The sequence below is a fragment of the Tympanuchus pallidicinctus genome, unplaced genomic scaffold (genome assembly GCF_026119805.1).
Source record: "Tympanuchus pallidicinctus isolate F22 unplaced genomic scaffold, pur_lepc_1.0 scaffold12, whole genome shotgun sequence".
Classification (NCBI taxonomy): domain Eukaryota; kingdom Metazoa; phylum Chordata; class Aves; order Galliformes; family Phasianidae; genus Tympanuchus; species Tympanuchus pallidicinctus.
In genome coordinates this window covers 16,095,714-16,105,334 of record NW_026294637.1, presented here as the reverse complement: position 1 = coordinate 16,105,334, position 9,621 = coordinate 16,095,714, and the positions used below count along the sequence as shown (strand labels likewise).

The 9,621-nt window shown below is 38.0% G+C and overlaps 1 protein-coding gene across 5 annotated transcripts in view; it reads right to left on the bottom strand.

Moving 5' to 3' along the window:
- Positions 1 to 562: 562 nt before the first annotated feature.
- TLN2 (talin 2) overlaps positions 563 to 9,621 on the bottom strand; it is a 144,394-nt gene continuing 135,335 nt past the window's right edge. For all 5 annotated transcript variants that reach the window (XM_052671576.1, XM_052671577.1, XM_052671574.1 and 2 more), the window contains exons 54-58: positions 8,821 to 8,946; positions 7,433 to 7,495; positions 7,135 to 7,317; positions 4,511 to 4,636; positions 563 to 3,618 (exon numbers count right to left, since the gene is read on the bottom strand). In XM_052671576.1, coding sequence (XP_052527536.1) covers positions 3,490 to 3,618; positions 4,511 to 4,636; positions 7,135 to 7,317; positions 7,433 to 7,495; positions 8,821 to 8,946 — 627 coding nt within the window. In that variant the 3' untranslated portion in view covers positions 563 to 3,489. The remainder of the gene's footprint in view (positions 3,619 to 4,510; positions 4,637 to 7,134; positions 7,318 to 7,432; positions 7,496 to 8,820; positions 8,947 to 9,621) is intronic.

Here is a 9,621-nt window from a genome sequence, read left to right as displayed (position 1 = left end):
GCATCAACCTTTGTGCCACAGAAACGTGTTGTTCCATAAACAGGAACAACTACAACATGTTTAACTTACACTGCTGTGAGTACTGAAAAGTAGGTTACAGGAGTCGCTTCAAATACAGGCAAATAATTTGGTAATCATTACGCAGACACAGAAGGACAAAATATTTGCAGTACAAAGCATAAAAGCATTTAAACCTGTAGATTTAGAAAAATTAGGGAAGGTAGATTTAGTGATGGCGTGATCCATACTTCTGGTGTAAACGTTTTATCAGTTTGGTCCAATTAAAAGTGAAACGTGCTCACAAGCTATATGTATTTTAAGTGAAAAGGTTTCTAGAACATTTATGCATTCTCTCATTAGGAATTAAGTAATGAAGATGCAGAAAGTCAAAGGGGAAGGAATAGATGAAACAAGAGTCCAGCCATCAATTTTTGTTTTAAATCTTTTCTTACCTCGAAGCTTCCGACGAAAAGGAAAAGCTTAGACATGATAGAATGTTCCATTCAAATTATTTCCTGGGCACTTGGGGAAAACAACACTGGACTATTTGTACACAAACAACTTTGAGGCATTTTGCTTTTAATTTGCATACAATTTCTTAAAGTGAAATCCACATGAAGAAGGGTGAGATACAACAGAGCCCATTTATCGTTTCACAAGTTAACAGCACAAAGTAAACATCTGCCTTCCTTATTAACTAACCTTCATCCCTTACCCCAACTTGTCACTTCCTGCTCCAAGCTTCCATGCCAAACAAATGCACGGACTAGTTCCAAACTCCACAGATGTGCACATCTGGACTTCAGTGGTACTGCAAATTATAACAGCAAGAATAAATTGAAGTAGAAAGCTTTCAGATAAGTTTATATTCTCTGAATGTTTCCCAGATCAAGACTCAAAGTTCACAATAAAAAAAAACCTCATTGAGCTGTGTTCAACTACTTAGCTGACTGTGTTTCCTCTGTGGAGCACATAGCTAAGGAGAAAAAAGAATAATACTTCCTTGTCTGATAAGAGGGAGTACTAAATCTGAAACAGATAGGCCTCAAAACAACTGTGCTGAAATGGACTTTCCAAACACCTTTATCTGGTACACAATTAGAGCATGCTCTTCCCATCCATCGTATGATAAAATATCCTAGCCATGCAATTCTCACATACAGTTGCATTTGACCAGGATTTTGGCTTCTTTCAAACTGGCAAATACCATTCTGATCATATATTACAACATTATATATACCTACAGTAAAATACTGTCATGGTACTAAAAACAGCGTCATCTTGCTTTGATGAGACTAAATAGGTCAAACACAGCTTGAAAGAGGAGCAGTAACAAATCTGTCTGGAAGATCTATCAAAAAAATAGAGATGGGAATGTGAGGCTACCTGAATTTAAAAAAAGAAAAAAGCTGCAAAGAAGTTTGACCTACCAGCAGCAGCAGAAAATCTGTCACCTGGAGCTGTCTTTATTTAGGCCTTAGAAAAATAAAACTGATTTACCTTTCTACCTAAGATCGTGACAGTAGTCACTGAATTCACTGTGTAACAGCTGAAAGAAAAAACATCAATTGTGCTGAACTGGAAATTGCAGAACTCAGAATTGCCTGCATTTGATAGTAAGGGTTTGTGTATGGACACAAGCCTACACTTCACAGCACATCTGTCAATGCCAGCAGTTCTATCTGGGATCTACCTTTCTTTTTTTCCCTTCTCAGTGTAGATTATCCAACAATTCAATTGAATCTGAAATATTTCAGTACCAGAGAAGAAACTGCCAAAAAAAGAAAATCTTCAAACACACTAATACTTATTAATTCTGTAATCATGTTTCCTATATATTTAACACTAGTGTGACAAAATTCTTGGTAATTATATGTCATGCAAGTAACTTAAATGAAAAGTTAGCACTACCTAAACCCATAAACATATCACTAGGAGTTACTTCTGAGTCTACAAGACAAGTATTTCTGCAATACTGACTAGCTGGGTATGCTCATAACATAATAGGCTCAGTTGGAGGTATGTAACAGGTATCTAAAGACAGCACAGCCTTCAGAAGCACTGTAGCAGCAACACCTTTGACCTAAAGAGACTTGACTTTTCTATTTTTTTTTTAAGAGGGCTTGAACAGAGGTACACTGGAAATTGTAGTTAGGAAAAATGATGGTTCTGTAGTCACTCAAATAGTTTAGCTTTTATTACTTAAAGTCGCTGTAGTTTGTGTTCTTTCTCTGAGAGGATAAAATGTTTTTACTCACTCTACCCATGTTGCTACTGTTTAGGTCACTACAGAGATATTGAAAACATACAGTACCTTTCTGCAGCTGCTTAGACTGCTGCTATTCCTTCTCTGCAATTCTTTGGTGAGTACATTTTCATCAATTCCAAGTATGAAAATAAACTCCCTAGAGTCCAAAATTTTATTTTTTTATATTACAAGAAAGGTCTACTTGTAAATCACTTATTCTTTTCTCCTACAATACCCACAGGTTTCAAAACAAAATAATTACAAATGAAATTATGAGAATACCAAGAGTTGTGATAGCCTTCTGTTGTACTGGGGTATTTCCCTTTTTTAAGTAGCATACATTCTAACAGAAATCCCACAGTACAAACCAGATAATTTAAACTAGAAAACAAAACACAAACTACTCAGTTCAATGTGAGAGCATGTGTATGTGTGTATAATACTGTAAAAGTAGTCACACATTAGAGGTATATAATTGGAACAGCATTTTCCTTCATGAACCTGCTATTATTGAGGCAGTGACAAGGTTTCCATTTCTTTGTTTTCTGCGCTCTTTAAAGAATGGCATTGCCACATTTTGTGAACCGTAATACTGCACAAGCAGAAGCTTGTTGCTATCAGGTAAGGAGTAATAATACTAGTGCAAACAGGTGCAGAGAATTCCTCCAGTTTTGGGATGAACTAGTTACATAACAGACAGGCCAGGCATTTTCTTCAAAACCACACGTGTGCATCTTTCCCACTCAGACATACATCCTTTTCTGTCTTGGTCTTCTTATTACAAGGGTGGGTGGGGGAGAGCCACCAGCTCATGTGGTATTTATCACAGGCATGATTTCTTGACTGATTTCCTACTAATAATATGAACATTTTATATCAAGTCAAGGAACAATAAATGTGTCAAGCATCAAGAAAGTGACAATAATACTGATTTAAAATATTCAGTAAAAAGAGAAAGATTCTCTTCTGAGATGTAAGTCCAGGAAGGAACAGGAATGAACATAATACTGTACCATTACTTGATCATCACAGAATGCACTCCCAGATGACAAAGAACAAGTAGTTATTGCTCTCTGTTCATCCAAAGCTGTGATAGGCAGTTTATTTAGGTAAGTGCTTGACATACCAGAAGTTGTCAGGTCAGTTCTCACTATACTGTCCCCCCTTAGCTTATTTCTTTAAAAGGAAATTTTTTAAAAAGAGGAATAAAGGAAAGAAGGCAAGAAGAAAATCTCAGCAGGCTAACCCTCATCTTCTCTCAGCTCTGTGGGGAGAAATTTGTATTGCTGTTGGCGGATCTGAGCAAGTTTTTTCCTTGCCTCTTCCAGCTCTCTTTCCTTCTTCAACATTTCTTCTTGGGCTGCAATGATCTAGAAAAAGAAGCATTGATTATGTCAGACACGAATGCAGTCTGTAAAACAACTTTTCTATGACACTAGTTTCACACTGGCTGTAAGCATTTTCCAGAGTAGTTTCAACGACTTCAGTAGGAACTGCTCAAATGCTTTCCAGGTTCCAACAAGAAGGGTACTTTATTCCCTCTTGTTTCTTATAGAGAACTTAAAAAGTAGACTCTTCCAGCAGTTTTACCATACACCCATGTTCGATTTTACAGTGCTATGCTTCTCCACAGCCCTGAAGGAGGGGTTAGCAAAAATTGGATATTCATTTTTCCAGGTATTCATAGTACTTTTCTGCATCTTGAAATGTAAGAAAAGAAAAGACAGTACCATGGACACACAGAAATAACAAGTTTCAGTACATTTTAAATGGTAACAACAGCACATGCTGATCCAAATGCACAGCATCGAATTCAGAAGCTAGTATAACCTCAGACCCTTGGAATCTATTATTTTCTCATATTAAGCTTAGGATAATGAAATTCCCATCAATTCTTATCTCTTACTATCTTTGCCTTTGATGATGACACATATGCAAAACTGGTGTTTCAGTAAGACTATGGAATATTTCAAGTGCCTTGTAGAGGCTTGAAAAGAACCATTAATTTAATTTGGGAAAAAAAAAGACACTGTACTGCTGCTGTACAGCTGCTTTTATGGTAAAAGCTCAGTGAAGAGATGCAGTCATGCTATATTATTTCACTTTGCTGCTGTCAGTGGTTACCTACAGTGAGTCATCAAGCAACTCACAGATTTCTAGGTAGCTTTGTCTAGTTTGCAATACAGCGTATGGACATTGTAACACTGCTGCTTCTCCATGAGACAGTTTTTCTCTGCTACAGTTTTTCACAATTGTACCAACCTGAGCAATGCCACCCACAAATTTTGTTTTGACCACAACGTCGTCATCTTCTGCTTTTCCAAAAGCTGCTTTTTGGGCTGCCCTGACAAGATTGTCTGATGCTCTCTTGACAGCATTCCCTGCGGCCTTGGGAAAAGACAAAAGAAATTTAGTAATAATAATAAAAAAGGCATTAATTGTAACATCAGTTCTTCTGACCACCAAAACTGAAACATCTTTGCTTAACTACACAAGAACTGGTTGTCCTTCCTTTTTCTTTGTTTCCATGAAAAGCAAACTAATCTTCAAAAATTGGTGCTTTGGTCAAAAACCACCTTCCTTAATAGAGCTAAAAAGTGGAGTTGCACACGGAAGTGTAAATTGAATCTTCCATATACCACTGGCAGTTATTTAAACTGCCCCCATAAGTCACATTTCATATTTCAATATTTCGTATTTCAAAGATTTGACCTATCCCACCTCCTTGGTTCTTACTGGAATCCTTCTTCCCACCTCTCCATCATCAGTAATTGAACAGAGGCAAGAAATCTCTAGCCTGATGAGGATTTAGAGCTGAGAGGTATCATGGATTACTCATTCTGAGAGACTCCCTGAGAGACTGAGCTGTGTTCTACTCAGTTGTACATAAAAATACTGAAAAGTCGATCAATAAATGTATTTCAAGGAAAGAAACAACTTCACAGAATGGGATAGGCCACCATTCAAAGATATTTCCACCTCCTGAGCAGAAGAAACAACTGTGAAGAATTTAGTAGAGATACTAGAAGGAACATGTTACCTAGACTCCTGTAGCAATGGGCCAAATCAGCATTCGTGGGAAATGCAGTTCAAATGTCTGCTCACAAACCTTGCTGTTGTTTGTAGGGGTAGGAAAGAAAAACGTAATACACTCAAACCAAACCCATTGACTAGACTACATGAAAATACCTGTGCTAAGGGCAAAGCTGGCTGAAAAATCATAGTAGATCTGGCAAATCCACCAGTAAAAATATCTGAGATATCTCAACTAAATGGTTTAGCTATGATAAAGGACCCTGTTTCCAAGCACAAACTGCTTTTCCCTTCATTATTCATTTTGGGACAAATGCAACACTTGCTAAAGTGGCAAAGTTCAATTTCAGTCAGTGCTTGGGCTTCTTTCCATATTCCCTTCCAACGTTTCACATTCCATGTGTATTTAATAATATTTGCCTACAGTGACTGAGTACCCTGAATTTCCTGACAGAGCTGAGAAAACACGGTCTCTAGTACATGACTTTGTTCTTCTTTGTTCTCTTTGTTCTGCATTTAAAATTCATTCAGACTTTTCTCAAATTTTGGATATAAAAATGAAGATTGAATTACAGTCAGAACTATCTACCAGCTCTGATACCTCCCACCACAGACCCATGACAAGTCAATCCATATGAATTCACTTTATAGCACTAAATCTCATCATCTAAACTAAACCACCTCATCTCCAAGGTTAACATTAAGATGCCACTACTGTCTCCAAAAACAAACATTTCATATATTCCTACATTTTCTACTCCAAAGTACTTAACCCACCCCAAGACGTTATCAGTTTCCGTTGCTCAGATACTCAACTACATGTATTTCTATGAGACTTGATTCAGTCTATCCATACACCAACTGTTATAGTGAGTGTCCATTAGTAACATCTCTGGAAATAACAAAAAAGAGGAAATTCCACTATCACCAAAGTTTCTCTATGCTGATGATGTGAAAAAAAGGAGCTGAAGTACTTCTTACATCCCAAACTGAACCTGCAAGACTGAACTCAGAAAAGGCTGCAGCTATTTTTAAAATGAATACCCTTAAAACAGTAGACTTTATTCCTCGTAACTCAGTGCTAATTTAGTGGAAGTTCATACAAACTCGACATGAAATGACGCGTAATGCAAAAGGAAACAATTTTCATTCAAAAATGTTACGATAGGCGATAGTTGAGATATCGCTTCAGTGATTCTTTTTCTTTATTTTCTTTTTTTTTTTTTGGTCTGATAATGATTCACCATCTTAGAAACATTCTGCTTATAATCGATGCTGCTTGCCTCTTTTTCAAAAGAAAACTAACCACAAGCCTAGCTGGCAGCACTGAAGTGATTACTTTGTTGAACATATACGTATAATCTTGCAGAAGTCAGAAAATATACTTGTGCAACTGACTTAAGCATGCTTAACAGTTTGCAGGCTGTTTGCAAGGAGTCTGAGTACAGAACAGCTGCAGAAAAACTCACTATATTCAGTTGCCACAAAAATGCACACAGTAAATATACTCAGCTGGTGTATTCCTGAGATTGACCTTGAGGGTGAGCCTATTGATACTGCATCTAAACCAGGGCAAGGCACAGACTAGTAACTACTTGCATTTCTCAGCATCATTCAAAAACGAAGACTAAAACAAGCAGTGAACTGAGTTTCAGCTCCTGCCGAATAATGCCAAATGCACCATCACTTGATCTTTGATGAACGGTAGTTTCCCCTAGAATCCTACAAAGAAGAAAAATTGGACTGAAGTCTGAAAACACAGAAAACTTCCTAACATTTTGGATTTGTCCATGCAATATTAAAAGTGTGTACAGTGCTCTACTATGGGTTTTTGGTAATAAAGAAACAAGTACCTGTAGCCTCCTCATGGCTTCAGAGTCATGATCAGCCTTCACTTTGCAAGCCACAAGCAATTGTGCTGTAGAAGCTGCGACTTGTTTTGCAGATGAGATGAGCTTCTCCTCACTAGCGTGGCCTTGTACTGAAGCATTCGCTGCTTCACAAAGATTGCTGGTTGCAGCTGCCACCATTCGGGCCTAGGAGTTGGTAAAGAAAGTCACTGCGTATTGTCATAGGATTTGGTTTCTTTAGAGAAGGTGCTACCTTCACTAATACTTTGAAGTCCAACATAAAAGAGAAGTAGTTACTTACAGCGGAAATAAGTCCCTGAGACCACTGTCCATCATCAGCTGCATTCGCAGGGATTGCTCCAACCTGCAACAACAGTTCAGAGATGACTTACAGCAAAACAGAAAATACAACTGTTTTGTCTTAGATTTAGGCATGCAACAAATAGTGGAAAAAGGAGAACCTGGAGCTGTGACTGTGCACAGTACATAACACAAAGTCCACCTGAAAGTTAGTAGTCAGCAAACGTACTTTCAGCTTGAACTGTCCCATCCCTGATTCACATTTAGAAATCCCAGAGTAATATCTGTTGCATTGCAATCTTTGGCATAAGCAACACTGAACAGTGGATCACAATTAGTGACCTTTAATACAAGTTATTTCTGTCTCTACCACACATTTACATTATTTCTGAATCTCTTCTGATCCAAGCATTAGGAAAGGTACAAAATAGAACGTAGATCCATATGGATGCCCTCTAACTGCCTTCATGTTTAATAGTGACATTTGAGGAAAGCATCCCATTTTTCTTCTTAGTTTAATCATCGAAGAGTTCATGGCATCAACAGTACTGGCAACAATCAAGAAACAATTTTCTTTCCACTTCAGGTGAAATAAAAAAAATTCTTACCAGCAAGTAGGAAATTTATGTGGGACAAGAACGTGCCTGCTTCACAGCTATCCATATATCCCACCACTTCCAGATCAGTCAAAAGGTCAGTGAGAAATCTAAGCCAACAGTAATTACCACCTACTGTTCAGTACTGAAGCACTAGATATGCAGCAGATCAAATTTGTCCTTCCTCCTACATACTGGAGCCCACGTGCCTCAGAAAGTTTCTTGCAAAAGCAAAATGCTTCCCCCAGTATCAACAATGAAATCCTCCCACCTGACTCACTGAAGCCATTCACTATGGGCAAGAATTTGGTCAATCATTGCAGAAGGAATCACTTCCTGTACATGTGGCTGTACTTCTATGGAGGTACAGGCCACCACAGGTGTCTGAGGATACCCAAAAGTGACAATTATCTAAAAACTAATAATCAGTAAAGACCGAAAAGAGAGAAAGAACGTGACGTTGGGCTTCACTGTATCAGAATTATCTTAATGGCCTTATTTATTTGTGTATCATAATGAGAGGAACTTGCACAAACAATTCTGAAGTTTTTGGGTTTTTTTTTCCCCCATTACGTTTTCATTTTAGTTGGGGCTAATTTCTTCCTTTACACATCCTAGCCGCATTCACTGGCACAAGAGAACAGATTCCCCATGGAGGCAGGCAGCTAACATTTAACGCCATTCACTGCAAAAATTTGTAATTCTATAGAATAATAAGGAATAGAACAAAACAGCTATATATTCAGATGCCATTTCGATGCTTTCCCTGTTGCAATTTGTCCTTTTTACCCACCTTTCCCTGTGCCACCAGTTCTCTCTGTGCTGCTGAAGCTGACTTCACAAGGGCGCTGGTAGCAGCTGCAATGGATTTAGCTGCTTCCAAGATCTGTTCTTCAAAATCCAGAGTCTCATCTGCTTGCTATAACCAAGAAAAAAACAATGTCACACATTATCCACGAGAAAACAGCTGCATCTGCAAGATCAAGAACATATGCAAGCGGTGACAAAATCTCGAAACAGGAGTAGATTCAAAAAAAGGTGCAACACTTTCTGCAATGGAATTTCACATGGTCCACAGCTAAGAATTAACGTAAGTGAACTTAAATACTAAGGTGCAGCAGTGGTTGATCCATGTGAAATTGAAGATCACACAAGATAAATCAAGAGTTGTCCTCAACTTTCTAATAAACTCCACTCCACTGGGCATACTCGAAATTCCATTCAGAAAAGTCTGAAAAGACCTTTCTATGCCTTCACATATCAAAATTGTCTTTACAGCACTACAATCCCGGCTTCCAGAATCACTAAATCAGATGGAGTGTTTTCTAAATATTTAAAGACTTAGGACATTAAAAAAGAACAGTGGTAGGTGTATATTGTCTCATACGCCTGTACAAAGAAATGTTACACAGACACCAAGCAAATGAATGGGTTCAGCAGCTTTTGTTAAGAGCTGATATTACACAGAGAGCAGCACGCTGCAGCAGTCTGGTTCAGTGGTCTTGAAGATACAAAGTTCCAAAGATCTGTCTGGAATGCTTAAATCATCCAAACCTGTCTTTCCACAAGCAGGTGTAAATATATCAAACCTTCC